At 39.1% G+C, this 16,454-nt stretch overlaps 1 protein-coding gene across 4 annotated transcripts in view; it reads right to left on the bottom strand.

Moving 5' to 3' along the window:
• Positions 1-15,060, bottom strand: part of INTU (inturned planar cell polarity protein) — a 79,786-nt gene extending 64,726 nt beyond the window's left edge. For 2 of the 4 annotated variants that reach the window (XM_004265117.3, XM_033419395.2), the window contains exon 1: positions 4,870-5,327. In XM_004265117.3, the coding sequence (XP_004265165.1) occupies positions 4,870-5,015 (146 nt within the window). In that variant the 5' untranslated portion in view covers positions 5,016-5,327. Of the gene's footprint in view, positions 1-4,869; positions 5,328-14,379 lie in introns of those variants that run through there. The other 2 variants (XM_033419393.2, XM_033419394.2) reach the window with 2 other exon arrangements.
• Between the last annotated feature and the right edge of the window lie 1,394 nt (positions 15,061-16,454).

The raw sequence follows: 16,454 nt of genomic DNA, 5'->3' as shown, positions 1-16,454 counted from the left end.
ACATTTGTTACAATTGATGAACCTACATTGACACAACAAAATCACCTCAAATCCACAACTTACATTATGGTTTACTCTCATGGTGTACAATCTATGGGTTTGGACAAATGTATAATGACATGTATCATCCACCATTAGAGTATAATTATAGTATCATACAGATACATAGAGTATCTGTATAGTATTATACAGATACTATATGATATTATAGTATCATATAGTAACATACAGTTCCACTGCCCTAACACAATTGTCCTAATATTTTAAATTTTGAAATAAAAGTCAAAATAGATGAAGGCCCATCAAGTTTCCCAGTACCAGGAAGATAGTTTTCGTGTTAAAGAAAAGCATGTCTTTTCTAGGTCATCTACACAAAGCCTTCATTTCCAAAGAAGTAGAAATGCTTACATATTCAGCCTTTATTTTCTCTTTAAGTACTTGCCCCTTAGTATATAGGAGTCTTGAGACATCTTGTAAAACAGTAAATTATAACCAAGAATTCTCCTAATTCTGAATCCCTCAAGACCAGAGAAAACCTGATGAAATGAAAATGTTAACACTTTCAGGTTGTCTGACTCCTACTCTTAATCTAGTACTTATTACTCTGTACTAGGATGCCTCTCATAATAATCTGTTGAAAAAATTATTCCGACACTGTAAATGTGCTATGAATACTAACAGAATTAGTCTCATTTTCAAAAGTCTCAGTTATTTCAGGCTACATTATAAAGACATTCCATTGTAATTGAAGTGGTTGAATTCTCTGAATAACACAGTCATCAGCAAACAAACCTGAAGTATTACCGTTAGTTTTTAAATCTCGGCCTTCTCCTCCTGATCACAGGGATGACCTGGTTAAGCACATGGATATTTACTTCATTTTAGTTAGCTTCACTGGTAATATTCATGCATGTGTTTAATTCTATTTTTGATCCAAACTGCCACATTATATCTTTTTGTAGTAGGTTCTCTAAGAGAAAAATTATTTTAGAAAGCAAACTCTGGCAGCTGTATGGGTGAAAGACTGAAAACAGGAGAAATTAGAGGCACCCAAACCAGTTAGACAACTGGTGTATGGGAGACACAAGCCCTTTAAGTAAGGCAGTGCCTGTGAGAAGCAGGAGGAGGTGGTGGGGTGGATATCAGAAAAGCAAGTCAACAGGACTGGAGACTTACTAGATCTGAGGACCTGAGGAAGAAGAGAGTGAGGTCAGCAAATGAGATGGGCAACACTAGAGGAGAAACAAGGCAGACAATGAATTCTCTTCAAACATGCTGAGCTGGAAGCATACAGAGATGCTGGCAGAGAATTACCATGTCTCATCATAAACCTAGTTACATACTATTTGACTTTTTAATCTATATAATTTGATAAAAGAAAAATTAAATTAAAAGGAAAAAGTCAAGGTTCAGAGTAGGAGAGAAAAAGGAAAATATTATACTAAATTGATATTAATATATTGCATCACAACTTTGAATGAAATATTTTTATTCTTCGAGTAGCACATTCCCAAGTTAAAACCCAAGAAAAAGATAAATTTTGATATATCCATGGAATCCAGTTCAGAAATAAAAAGGTAAGAACTACATCTAGGCAACAACATGAATGAGTCTCAAAATAATTATGCTGAATAATCACAAAGAAAAAAAAATAGTTACGCTGAATCCTATTTAGAAATAAAAAGGAAATCCTATTCAGAAATAAATGGAATCCTATTCAGAAATAAATCCTACTCAGAAATAAAAAGGAACGAACAACATATAGGCAACAAAATGAATGGTCTCAAAATAATTATGCTGATTAAAAGAAGCCAGACAAAAAAGGGAGTCCATACTACATACCTCCATTTTTATAAGACTCTAGAAAACACAAACTCAGCTGTCATTACAGAAAGCAGATTAGTGGTTATAAACAGTGAGGCAGGCATGAGTAGTATGAGGGAGGCACACGGGGAAACTTTTGGACGAGATGGATATGTTCATTATCTTGACAGATATATACATGTCAAAACTTATCAAAGCTTAACCATACACTTCAAATATGTACAGTTTATTGTATGTCAATTATACTTCAGTAAAGTTGTTAAAAAAACCCAGAAAAAAAACCTTAAAGGACGTATTTTCCTTCTTCTCCAGTCATTCTTCTTATTGTCAGTGGAAGCTCCTTAGCATTTTATAGCTAAATTCTCTTTTCAAAGTATCCTTTTTTTCTCTCCATCAGTCAAGGCTTTAAAACTCACAACAATAAACAATTCACTCTGAAAAATCAAAAATTTAAGTCATAAAATGGATGACTTCGGCCAACATGAACCAATGTGGCTTCAATGAGTTGGGTAATTGTAAACCAAAGCAAAGAAAGCATGGCATTATTGCAAGTAAATGTATGATTTCTGTTATTTCAACATTGAAACTAGTCAGGACTTCCCTAGTGGTGCCGTGGATAAGACTCCATGCTCCCAATGCAGGGGGCCCAGGTTCAATCCCTGGTTAAGGAACTAGATCCCTCATGCATGCCACAACAAGAGTTTGCACGCCACAACTAAAGAGCCCACACACCGCAACTAAGGAGCCCACCTGCCTCAACTACGACCCGGTGCAACCAAATAAGTAAATAAATAATTTTTTTTTTTAATACTGAAACTAGTTAACGGTTTCCTCAACCCAACCCACCCTCCAGTATTACCTCTGAAGCTTCCACAGGAACTTGCCAATATGCCAGGTTAAGATGTACTGCACCAACCTAAAAATGTTCTCTTATAAGTCTTAAACAACCCTATTAAAAGTACTATACCAGAATTACCCTAAAGACATTTTATCTAAAAAATGATAAACTTATTAATTCTATACTGACAATCACTTGCAGCTCAAACTGGTTTTCAGTTTCAAAGCATGCAAGAAACAATGATAATTTCCAGAAAGAATATGCAGAAATTAACTAGAACCCTGAAAGTTCAGGATACTTTATGTGAATCAATAAGTAGCATAACTTCTTTAATAACCTCCATGTAGGCAATGAAAGACAATAGGCAATTCATATCTCTTAGCTTTGATGAGAAAGCTTAGGTTCGCCTCCCTATACCTTGGATCCACATGTTCCAGTGTCCTGTCCATGCTGGGAAGCCCACCTTTTGCATTGGTGACGCTGCAGCTTAGGGAAGTAAATACCATAAGGAAGAAACAGAACAGAAGGCTACCTGGTCAGTGTATATCAACTCTCATGTCCTAAACACCAAGAAGCGACAGGCATAAAATCTGAATCTTGGTAGGACTTGAAATATAGACCAGCCAAACAGTTTACAATCGAGATTTCCTGTACTTTTATTATTAGGATGATAAAGACACTGGAATATGTGGAGTGATCAGTGAATGACTGATATAGAAAGTTTAATGCCCGTTTAAAAACTAAAATATTATATATATGTGTATATATATATATATATATATATATATGCACACATGTATTCCAAATCACAAAATGCTTTGAAATAAGTGTTCTAACTCGAGTTCTCAGCTTGCTTATTTCCTAGAAAAAAGGACTAGCTCATTTATTAACTCATCAAAATCAATGCACCCCATTTGAAATCAGGTCTCTTAAATTTCTCCACTGACAACATTTGGCTGTGTGACCATGGGAATATTATAGATTCTCTCTGGGTTGAAAATGTGTGATTCTAAGATGTAGAGAAAGCAAGAATTTGAATCTCACACTGTCTATGGCTCCCATAGCAAGACCAAATAAGGTTCTACATAATCCATACTTCCTTCCAGCAGCCTTGCTTGATAGCCATGAATTTTGCAATTATTTTTTAAACGACCACAGTAGAAGATTGTACAAAGTATTTGATCCTTAAATTTGTTCAAGTCTTCCAGAATATAATCTGTCCTCATTAAGCCTCTAGAATATAATTAAGCAGCCATTAGTGATGGTTTTCTCCCTTGTGCTTTTAAAGATAATGATAAAAATGTTTTACATACCTATGGGTGAAAATAATTGCCAAGTAACTGATACTCCTAAATACACATTAAATACCTGTAACTGTTATTTCTAAATACACATAAAATGTCATCCTAAAAATGACTATATATGGCAGTCACTGATTGATGTTTTGGCACCAGAACCTTTTCAATGCTAGTCATTTCAAGCTACAGCTAATTACTTTGACTTTTCTAGTGCATAGCAGTAAGGGATAAATTCCTTCAAAACTGAAGTAGCATTGGGTACTGTGAATAAAAATAACTTTTTCATTATTTTTAGGGATAAGAAAGTAGAAAATAACACTTAGATATTCTGTATTTAAAAATTACATTATAACATAAAATAGAAAACAAGAAAACCATGGGAATGTATAGGAAAATACAGCAGAAATACCCCCAAAAATGCTGAGAGGTTGTTCTCGATGGTGAGGCTAGGGTGGATTTTCTTTCTTTTATATATATATTCATTTTTATAACCAGAAAAATCTACATAATTTAAATAGTTGACATAAAACGTGGAGGGTGTCACTTCATTCTAAACACTGAGGTTAAAGTCACAAAGATCATGACACCAAAGCAAGAAGACACTGCGACAGAACAGAATTTTATGAACATTCTAACACATAGATACACTCTCATATATTACAGAATCCACCACAAAGAAGAGAACCTCCTCCTCTGAAAATCACAAAAGCCTAAAGTAACAAAGAATGGCACAGTCATTTCGTCTCACATTATCACACAATTGAAACGTGGTGCAAATAAACCCCACTTATTATAGGACCTCAAACACTCGGTCTCTACCACGCCAACACTCTCGAATTCCCCCCAGCCCACATGTACACTCTCGAGGCAGAAGGAATGGATTTAATTGTCCCTCTTCGAGAACCTTACTCATAATCGGTACTTGTAGAGGAGTATGAACCCGAGTCGCTGACCGGATCTTCAGGATCACAATCCTCATCTTCTTCTTGTGAGGAGGGGTCTCCAGGGAGTCCCTCTGGGCTCTGACGTGAACCGCACAACGCCGGAGACGCCATCAGCAGGGACGCAGCAGCTACAAGTAGGGTAATTCAAATCTCGCAGCTACTGCTTACCGGGGCCGCCATGTTGCCTCCGCTCGGGAAGGGGTAGGGGACACGTGACCACCAATCCTCAGCTTCAATTGGTGGCAGCTCAGGTTGCCAGGGAGACGAGGAAGCTTCCCTGAGAGAACCAAGACGACTGAAAGGAGCCAAGGAACTCGAATTTCCAGGAGGGTATCCTGGAGGAATGGAAGAAGCTGAAACTTAACCATTTCCGCTCTCCTAAACACTCCTTTGGAGCAGCGTAACTTATTAAAACTGGCGGAGGCCCACTGTTTTGTTTTCTTGCAGTTTGCACTTTGTTTCTACGCTGAACAGCTGTCCAAAACCTTAGAGGCGCTCCGCCTGAGTTTCCCTTGAGGTAAAGAAAGCTACCCTTTACTTCTCCATACGCGCAAGGAATGGACGCCTTTAAGCAATGCCTTGTTGATGTAAATACGCGCCATTGTTTCTTTGGTTTTCTTATTGTTTCGCAGTGGCAAATATTTTAACAGTTCTCCCAAGCAGATGTTGTGGAGGTGCTTCAAACTGGTGCCCATATTGTGAAATCTACTGCGTGTTCATTTTCTAACTGAAAATTTTATAATTTGATAAAGTGTTATCACATAAGTTGGAAGTGTAAACAGATAAAATTTACCTGTCATTTGCGAATACCTACATCAAATATTTTTTGTAAGTACAAAATAATAGCTAGCATTTATTGAGATTCAGCCATTGTTCTAATTACTTGTTCTATTCATATGTATATAAATATATAAACTAAATATCCCTATACTAAAATAAGGAAAGTGAAACTTAGAGTTTATTCATCTTGTTAATGGTCACATGGCTAGCGGGCATCAAAGCCAACAGAGAACTGAACTTAAGTCATTAACCACTAGATTATATTTACTCTTCAGGACCCAGTAATTCAACTATTAGAGATATATTTTTAAGAAAATAAGGGATATGTGGGGCTTCCCTGGTGGCGCAGTGGTTGGGAGTCCGCCTGCCGATGCAGGGGACGCGGGTTCGTGCCCCGTGCCGCGGAGCGGCTGGGCTAGTGAGCCATGGCCGCTGGGCCTGCGCGTCTAAAGGATATAAATAAAATTTATAAAATTTGTAAAAGTGATAAGCTGAAAGCAATCTAAATATTCAACAATAGGGGAAAAGTTAAATACACCTTTATGTATAAAGTATGATGAATATTATGATATGAATAGAAATGTTTTCAAAGAGTAATGCATGGGGAAATGTTCCTATTGTAGCAGGTAAGAGAAGGATATAATGTTATTTTATGATCTCAAAGGATGGGTGCTGGGGATTCAACTTAAACTACATGGGTAGATGGTAGAGACTGAAAGGTGAATGGGCAGCTTATAACATATAGTGTCCTATGATAAATACAGAGTTCTACTGGAATACCCAAAGGGAAACAAACTAGGGCATGTGGGGCCACAGCAGATTTCTTAGAGGAAGGCTTAACTTACGGGATATTATGTTCCAAACAGAGAAGAGTAGTGAAGATGAGGAAGATGAGTCACCCCATGGCCCAGAGAGATATATGCATGAAGAACTCAAAAGAACCTGGGCAGTAGCCATCAAATATTTAAACTTTCAAGCTGCAATTTAGTATCATTTGTCACATTAAACTACGTATTTGAATATCCTAAGTTTTACGGTTTTATTTGTATTAATTTCTAAATTTGCTTTTTTATAACTGTAAACTAGCTATTGAATTTTATTTTGTAGTTTATTTGTATTAATTTATAAAATTGTTTTTATCTTATATAAGAGCTATAAAGCACAGAGCTTATGCCTGTTTATTTAAAATTATAATAAAGTTTGTCATCCCTGGAAATCTGCAAGAGGGAAAAGAGAGGTCCATATACCACTCAAATTAGAGAACAGGGGACTAGTTCATAAATGGTAAAGGAGGTTCTTGAGGTGGCAGGAGGATATGGCTCCCTAGGAACAGATGGAGGGCTATGACCTTGCTTAACACCTCTTCCCTGAAGCTGATACCCAAAGGAGGGTGCCGGTGTGGATGCTGACTTGCCAGTTTCACTCAGGAAGCTGAGGCAGTCTCCATGTGATGGTGTTTATTTTCTCTGGTAAGTAGAAGGCAACCTTGCCAGCTAAAAGTGATGGAGAAAGTAATGGGGTCAGAAGCCTGAAGACAGTGGAACCAGGAAAGAAGAGAAACAAATATTTCCATCAGTATTGAGGTCCCCCCCAAAAATACGTATTACTTTTAAAATCAGAGATACTATTATTTTAAAAGGTGGAATCACTAATAGTTGTTTCATGTTAAAACATACATACTTATTCTCACCACAATCCCTAAGATTCCATTCTAAAATTAAAATGCTTTAGGCACCTCTTTAATACTTAGCCTTTCATCATTTTAAAAGCAACTTGTTGGAAGTAAAAAAAGAAAAAAGACATTTTAAATTTTAACAAAACTCCACGTTTTCTTACTATAAATAACACTTCATTTTTTTCTATAAATATCTAATAATTTCATACCCTGCTTATAAGTCTCAATGCCACCCCATTAAACAGAGAATAAAATCCAAACTGTGTAGTCTCTTAAAAAAACTTTCCAATTCTACAAATAATTGAGCACCAACTAGGAATCAGAGGCCTTATTTCCTGCTATGCATTAATTAAGTTAATCAAGTGTGTCCAACTTGCTAATCAAAATATCTTACCTGAGGTGCTTGTTAAACATACAGACTTTAGGGTCCTGCCCCACTTCAACAGGATCAGAACCTCCAGGGGAGGGGCCTGGAAATCCCTATTTTAAAAAGTAACCCCAGTGATCCTCAAAGGCAAACTTGGGAAACACTGCCCTTAGCCTTAACTCAGTTCTATGCTTCATACCTGTAAGTCCCACTGACCATTTCGCAAACAGGCTGGAACCCACTCCCACCTCCTGGTTTTAAGCCTGGCAGGCAGACCTCTCCCTGCCTCAGCACCCATCTCTGCAAGCTTCACTTTTCCTACCTGCGACTTAGGATATTGGTACCTCTTTCACGGGACTGTTTGGAATCCAGTGAGTTAATGCACATAAAATACCTAGCATACAAAGTGTCAAAAAACATTAGCTATTCTCTGGATCATTTATGCACACAGTTCCCTGTCTGTGGAGCACTGCTTATCCGAAACACTACATTTTCCTTCAAGTCCCAATTTAAGCTGTACCTTTTCCAAGAAGTCTTCCCAGACTCTTTTCCTACCTTATAGTAAGAATTCCTCTTTCCATCTTCCCCTCATAACATATCCCATAAAGTTCTGGTATAATTAACTGCCAGTCTGCCTAGTATCTAAACTATTTAGGAATGTATCTATCTTTGCTACCAAATGACAACTCCTAGAAGACATGACTTGTTTTTTTTTTTTTCAGTCTTTTATCTTACACAAAGTTGAACCAGAGCAAGAAGTGCCACATAAAAGTATATCTTTTAAGAAATGTCCTTGGGACTTCCCTGGTGGTCCAGGGGTTAAGAATCTGCTCTTCTACTGCAGGGGGCTCCAGTTTGATCCCTGGTCGGAGAACTAAGATCCCGCATGCCGCGCAGTGCGGCCAAAAAAAAAAAAAAAAAATGTCCTTTCACAGTAGATAAACCTCTGAGTTATGTCGACTTTATTTCCGTATGTTTAATGAACAAAATTCCTCCCCTGCCCCCAGAAAAAGTTACACCTTTGCTTGATCTTTCACAAAAGAAGAAATAATAGCAATCATTTTAAATTCATAATTAAATTTTCAGGGTATGGTAATCTGATTTCCAGATTTCTAACTTTATATATCATATTTATACTAACTAAATTAATATTTGATACCCTTAGATATACTGGAGAGGATGAAGAAAGGAAAAGAATAAAAATGCCATTTTCAGGAGCTTTATAAGAATACTGACTTTTTCTGTCTGTTTCATAATTATCAACTGCAGGAAAATTTAAAAGATTGAGACCGGAGTATATTCTTTTTTTGGGGGGGGGCTGCACAGCATGTCTTGTAGGATCTCAGTTCCCCGACCAGGGATTGAACTCTGGGCCATAGCAGTGAAAGCCCAGAATCCTAACCATTAGGCCACCAGGGTACTTCCAGGCCAGGGTATATTCTTATTTTCTATTTTCTACTACACAAATGGCCAGCCGTCTTCTGAGGCCCACATACGTTTAGTTTAATATATATGAGACATAAGGTCCTTATTTCCATTGATTACCATCTCAATTAGGCAAACAATACAATTCTGACATTAAATACACCAGATAAGAGCATAATTAAATATTTAGTATCTTTAGCAGGTTCAAGAGCTCTTTCCTAAATAGTAATATAAGCTAGCAATGAGAACCAAATGAAAACAGGGCCACAGGAGGTCATGTCCATTAAGAAAAATTTAATTGCAAGGTAAGAAATTCATGTCACAGAGTTTTGTTAGGAACTAATTCATAGGGCCTTAATTGTGCACATGGAAATAATAATTCATGAACTATGTAGTAATACTGACAACTGCAGTCATTTTAAAATCATGAATAATTAATTTGGTAGACTCAGCAAAATAGCATTTTAAAAACAGACTTCATAATGTGGAATTTTTCAAATTTGGGATAGAGTCATAATATATAAGAATAACATTTTGGCAATCTTATGTTTATAGAACTGCATTATGATTGAAAATTCTCATTTTCCTATATAAAAATTGAATTACCCGTAAAAATGTATGGAACTTGTTCTAAGATCATGCATGCTGCGTTTGAACAATAACGGAATATAGATGAGAATCCAGAGGCAAACATAAAAGTAACTAAAGTAAATGGCACAGAGCTTAAGCCCCAAACCCAATTCATTTACTCTTACTTATCCTCATTTTATATTTTCATTTACAAGTTCTAACAAATTTGGTAAACTGTTCTACTGCCATAGATCAGTAGCTGCCAACCAAAAGGAAGGAAGGGCTCCTTAAAACAGGAATACACAGCAGCAAAAATCCTTGATGCCTGACAATCTGCTGATGAAGAAAAAAGTAGGACACACATGAGATTTACAAAAACCATAGTTTATAAATTAGTGTCATGCGGCCTCAGAAGCACCTAAAAAAACCCCACTATGTTTGTCAAACTCTACAGTAATTTGATAACCACTATGAAAATGTTTGATAATCCGTAAGTGCCGGGCATTCCCCAGTCAGAGGAGCCAGGTTCTTATCCTGATTCTGTCACTAATAACCAAGTGACCGGGAACAAGATCAGTGTCTTCATCTGAAGACAGCAATAATAGTCCCTGCCTACTATACAGGCTTGCTAAGAACCAACTGAGATAACCTTTGTTTTTTGTTTTTATTTTTGTTTTTGTGGCACGCGGGCCTCTCACTGTTGTGGCTTCTCCCTTTGCGAAGCACAGGCTCTGGACGCGCAGGCTCCGGATGCGCAGGCTCACCGGCCATGGCTCACGGGCCCAGCCGCTCCGCGGCATGTGGGATCTTCCCGGACCGGGCACGAACCCGTGTCCCCTGCATCGGTAGGCGGACTCTCAACCACTGCGCCACCAGGGAAGCCCTGAGATAACCTTTGAAATCTGATGTCTTACACGTTAGGAAACAGAGCAGTGTGTGATATATACCATATTTTCAAAGAGCTTTGATTTTATTATTTATTTTAGATCTTACTTTTTGAGTTTAAAAGGATATTTTATTCATCAGGAATTTTATCTAATGGGGCACACCTTTACCCCTGAGAGTTTTGGATATTTGAGGTATTTAAAATATGCTTATTTTACTGTTGCCAAAAGCATGAAGTTTAGGTCATCAAACATTTTAAGAGACTCGCCTTTAGCTCACTTTCTCTGCTGGCTTAGGTGTCAAAATGTCGGCACTCTAGCCTGGACCAGAAGCATACATTAGCCTTTAGGCTCTGGGCAAAAGTCACTTAGCTGAATCTTCTCAGAGCCTTTAGGAATAGCTGTCTTTTTGGGTTTTGTTTTAATTCTTTTAGGACAGTTGTAAATATAATCCCTTCTGTTTCAGAGAACTTTACTTTGATAGAGCACTTAAATAACACCTGAAATTCACATCGCCATCCTGTAGGGTGGGTATTATCCCTTTTTATTATAGAATGAACAGGAAAATATAGACAAGTTAAACCTTGCCAAATCCCACAACTATGCAGTATGCAACAGAATAGGACTCCAAGGGAATGAATAAATTGCAGTAACCTAGTGCATAAATTTTTGAAAACTCTTTGCAAAATTCTAATGAGTGCTAATATGATTATTTGAGTACTTCCTATAATCAAGAGTGACACAAATATTTGTTGATTTACTTAAGTAAAAATAACTGAGAAATGCAATACTGAAGTTTTCCCTGACTCAGACAACCTATATGTAACTTTTTAATCAAAAAGTAGGATAGGGCTTCCCTGGTGGCACAGTGGTTGAGAATCTGCCTGCCAATGTAGGGGACACGGATTCGAGGCCTGGTCTGGGAAGATCCCACATGCCGGGGAGCGGCTGGGCCCATGAGCCATGGCCGCTGAACCTGCGCGTCTGGAGCCTGTGCCCCGCAACAAGAGAGGCCACAACAGTGAGAGGCCTGCGCACCGCAATGAAGAGTGGCCCCTGCTCGCCGCAACTAGAGAAAGCCCTCACACAGAAACGAAGACCCAACACAGCCACAAATAAATAAATAAATAATTTAAAAATAAACGAAGTAGGATAGCTGAATATTTTTAGCTGAGCTATTGTTATTTTAATATTGACATATTTTGAAGCTAACACCTCATGCAGAGAAAAATGTGCAACTTTGCTTCAGTTTTGGTTTGGCTGAAGTATCTTTTTCAAGAGCACAGCAATTTAATGCTAACACCTCATGCAGAGAAAAATTTGCAACTTTGCTTCAGTTTTGGTTTGGCTGGAGTATCTTTTTCAAGAGCACAGCAGTTTAATGCTTTACATTTTGAAAACCATATTTACAATGGAAAATATACAAGTAATTAAAAAATAAACACTCATAAGGGTTATCCTTTAAAGTAAGATGTAAAAATAGAATAGTCTGCTATTCTTTCTTGTCTATAAATGTTCTGTGGCTCAAGGCTAGCGGTCTCTTTAATGTAATTGCCAAAATTTTGTGGATATCTTACAAGGGATGTTTTAAAGGAAAAACATGAAAATGTTGTAAAACTGGCATAAAAAAAATAGGCCATGCACTGGTCTAGAGCCTAAGAACTATGATGAGTAGGTGAGTGTAGTTTAAAGGTTATCTGTTTTCTCTAATTTCTATTACATTATGTCTCAACAAACCTTTACATATATGAACAAAAGGCATTTGATTAAATATGAACTTGTGTGAAAATCTATCTTAATGAAATGAAACAGAAACCTCTATAGATGTTTCCAATTTTTTAATAAGTGTGTTTGAAAACATTAAACAGTAAATAACCACTGATAAAAATAATGCATTGCAAAAGCAAAAAGATTTTCACATATTGTTAAAAATAGAGAATTGTAGCCATCATACTGACAAAGACACTGAAGTTTCAGATTCCATTGGTTCCCATAGCATGTGGGTGCAGTTATTTGTAATTCAGATAAAGTAGCTTTTCATATACTGAGCAGGTTTATTCCAGAAACACTCCACTACTTACTTCTGAAATAATCATCTCAGTTTTGATGGCTGTAGTTTAAACATATTCTTTTGTCCTGGTTCATTCAGACAGGTTTGTGCTTTGGATGTGAAACCCTGCAGGGTTAATCAGTTTGGAATTTTTTGGCACCTGACATTTAAAACATGAAGAAATTCTGTTGCACCAGGGTTTTAAGCATTTAAAACAAACACCCCTCCCAGCTTTATCAAAGTCATGCTATGAATGAGTTTCTAGTTAATAAATTGGGGGATTATTCATGGACTGTAATTTTTTCAAATGCAGGGAGAACTGTCTTTGGGAATTTAGCAGAATCCCCTTTTAGCTGCTCATTTGATAATATTTTATGGTATATGGCAGGGGCTCTCTTGGGGAGAGAGGGGAAGGAAACCAACTGTGGAAAATTGCAGGTTTCAGAAGACAGTTTTTAAACTGAAGAGACGGGATTTCTTCCTTGCACACTTCCAACAGAACAGGATTGTATAAATCTTTAAATGTCATTCCTTACTAAGTTCATTTTTTCTATTTACGTACTAAGCCATTTTTTCCATTTATGCCTTTATTTCCTCAGAATCGAATACCATTGTCTAATACTTTTAAATCCATAAGCATTATCCAATTTTCTCATTTCCAACCTTATCTTTGGCTAACAGAATAAGTAAAACAGGATACTATTTATTTATAGGCTAAAAATGTTGAATATTGTTTTTTTCCTTCAAAATATTGCTTTTTCTTCAAATACAGAAATGTCTTTCTTCTCTATTCACACTTCCAACAGAACAGGATTTCTACAGCTCATATGGTTTTGTACAAAGACTTAAAAGAGTCACTTGAAACGTTTACAGATGAGAGAACTCACATAAGCCTCCCCCTGACAGATATTTACCAAGCGCCACTTACTCTTTCAAGAGATACTTTTCACATATTTCTAAGCGAGTTTTTCCCAGATCACGTATTATGAAGGCCAGGCTCTCTTAGAGTCAAAGCAGCATTAAGCTGCCTGGCGTTTCAACCATCCTCTCTTAATGGAAATAGAATTTGCTCTCCATGTGGATTCTTAGTTCTTTTTCTTCCATAAACCTCTAACCGTTACCATGGGGTTTAATATTTGTTAGTCTATTTTCCATAAAGTATAAGGTTCGACAGAGTAAATTAATACAGTAGCAGTTTACGGCAAGTTGGGCTTCTCATCCTTCTGAGAGGCACTCCTAAATCTCTTTTGTGTAGTTACGTGTGTGGATGCGCACGCGTGACTGTACGTGAGTGTGTGCTTGGGGAGGGGGATAGAATTTAGATTTGTTAAAAAGTGCCTCCTTCTAATTCCAATCACAGCCCCAATCCAAACAAACCTCTCAGTTCGTTTTCCTGGAGAAAGTCTAGAGGTGTTTAAAACACAGGTTTGCTTAATTGTTCTATCTCTTCTAGAGAAGGTGGTGTTCTCTGCAGTGGGATGGGTAACCCCGTCCCGCGCGGGGCCAGCCTCTGAGCTACCAGAGCGGGTGAATCCCGAGCGTCCGATTCTGGAAAGGGCGGAGGGCAGGTCCCGACTACCCTCCCGCGGCGGGCACCGCCCCAAGGAGAATCCCAAACGAGACTTTCGCCGCAAGATGCCCGAAAGAAAGGTCGCCCCTCCCCTCGCCCTCATCCCCGGGAACTGAGGGCTGTCTTTTCCCGGATCCCCCGGCCCAGCACTGACCTGTGGAAGAGGACGCGCTGCACAGAGTCTAGGTCCTCCAGGTTCCGGGCGGCAGGTTTGGGGATGCTGGACCTGCCCACCTGAAACATGCCCACTTGAGACTCGGCGGCAAGGGCGCGCAACAGGTAACAGGCGCAGAGGACGGCGAGGTCTCACCCCCGGCGCCCGTGGCGTCGCCTGCTTCCGGCACGGCTCCGGCCGCAGCCGGGAAACCGAGAGCTGAAGGAAAAGTCAGCCAGCTTCGGTTGCGCAGAGACCTCGGACTGAAGGGCGGCGGTGTCCGCAACCGCCCTCCCTCTCCTTCGCCCTCGGGCCGAGCCGCGCGGATCTCGGAAACCCCGCGGCCGGCGGCCCGGCTACCTTGGCGCCGCAGGACCAAGACAGGTGGGCGCTCTGTTGGCCGCTACCCCGCCGGGGCTGGCCCGGTTCAGAGTGCCCCTCTTCCACGGCTGGGCGCCCCCCCGCCTCTCCAACTTGGTCGAGCGCTCAGCAGGGTCCCGGGGGCCCGCGGCGAGCCGTCGAGCGCCTCCAGCCCGGCCGCCCGAAGCCGCGCTCTTTCGCCGCCTAGTGCTCTTCACTCTTCCTTCTGGGCTGCAAGGCTGTTCCAGGCGAGGGACACCGGTGTCCAGGCACCGCCCCCAGCAAAGGAAGCTACCACCTGCAGCCTGGAGGGCCACGAACAAGAGTGGAGGGGGTACTGAGGGGCTCCGAGGCCCCGCCGCTCCGCGGAAAGCCAGGAAAGGAGCAAGAGAGGCGAGCTGGGCGTCCGTTATTGGTGGGAATTTAAATGCTGACCAAAAAGGCCATTTACATTCATTCATCCAGGTAAACATATACGTATTGATTACTTGCTATGTGCCAAGCTGAGTTTTAGTCTTTGGAGATAACAACGATAAATAAGAAGTGGTGGCTGACCTGCCTAGTGTGGACGCTTTACTTTCGTTTGGGGCTCTATTCGCTTTAAAAACATACTTGATGCTAGAATATAACACAGGAGAAAATCTCGATGACCTTGGGTATGGTGATGACTTTTAAAATATGACACCAAAAAGCTCAGTCTACGAGAGAAATAATTGATAAACTGGATTTCATTAAAATTAAAAACTCCGCCGCGAAGATGCTTGATTATCTTGATGATAATGAGAAAACAAGCCACAGGCTGGGAGAAAATATATGCCAAAGACATTTGAAAAAAGACTGTTATCCAAAGTATACACAGAACTCTTCAAATTCAATAAGAAAAGGAACAACCTGATTTTTTAAAATGGGCAAAAAACCTGAACAGACACCTCACCAAAGAAAATATTCAGATGGCCAACAAGATATGAAAGGATGCTCCACATCATATGTCATTAGGGAATTGCAAATTAACACAAGGAGATACCACTACACATCCGTTAGAATGGCTGAAATCCAAACACTGGCAACACCATGCTGGTGAGGATGTGGAACTCTCATTTACTGCTGATGGGAATGCAAAATGGTACAGCCACTTTGGAAGACAGCTTGGCAGTTTTGTACAGAATTAAACATACTTTTACCATACAATCCAGCAGTCACATTCCTTGGTATTTATCAAATGAGTTGAAAATTTATGTTCACACAAAAGTCTGCACAAAGATGTTCATAGATGCTTTATTCATAATTGCCAAAACTGGGAAGCAACCAAGGTGTTCTTCTTCGGTAGGTGAATAGATAAATAAACTGTGTACATGCAGACAATGGAATATTATCTACTGCTAAAAATAAACGAGCTGTCAAGCCATGAAAAGACATAGAGGAACATTAAGTGAAAGACGCCAATATGAAAAGGTAACAATTTATAATTCCAACTATACAGCATTCTGGAAAAGGCAAAACTATGCAGACAGTAAAAAGATTGGTGTTTGCCTGCGGAGGGAATGAATAGGCAGAGCACAGAGGATTTTTAGGGCAGTGAAAAGTATTCTGTAGGATACTATAATGGTGGACAAATGGAGAGCAGACTGGAAAATGTAGTTTGAGTTGTAAGGTACTACTGGTTGTAGATGACAGATATAAAGAGTAATAGATTAATTTTAAAATGTAGGATTATT

The sequence above is a fragment of the Orcinus orca genome, chromosome 4, assembly GCF_937001465.1.
Source record: "Orcinus orca chromosome 4, mOrcOrc1.1, whole genome shotgun sequence".
NCBI classification, from domain to species: Eukaryota; Metazoa; Chordata; class Mammalia; order Artiodactyla; family Delphinidae; genus Orcinus; species Orcinus orca.
The sequence above is the reverse complement of the archived record's forward strand: the minus strand, read 5'-3'. Positions and strand labels throughout refer to the sequence as shown.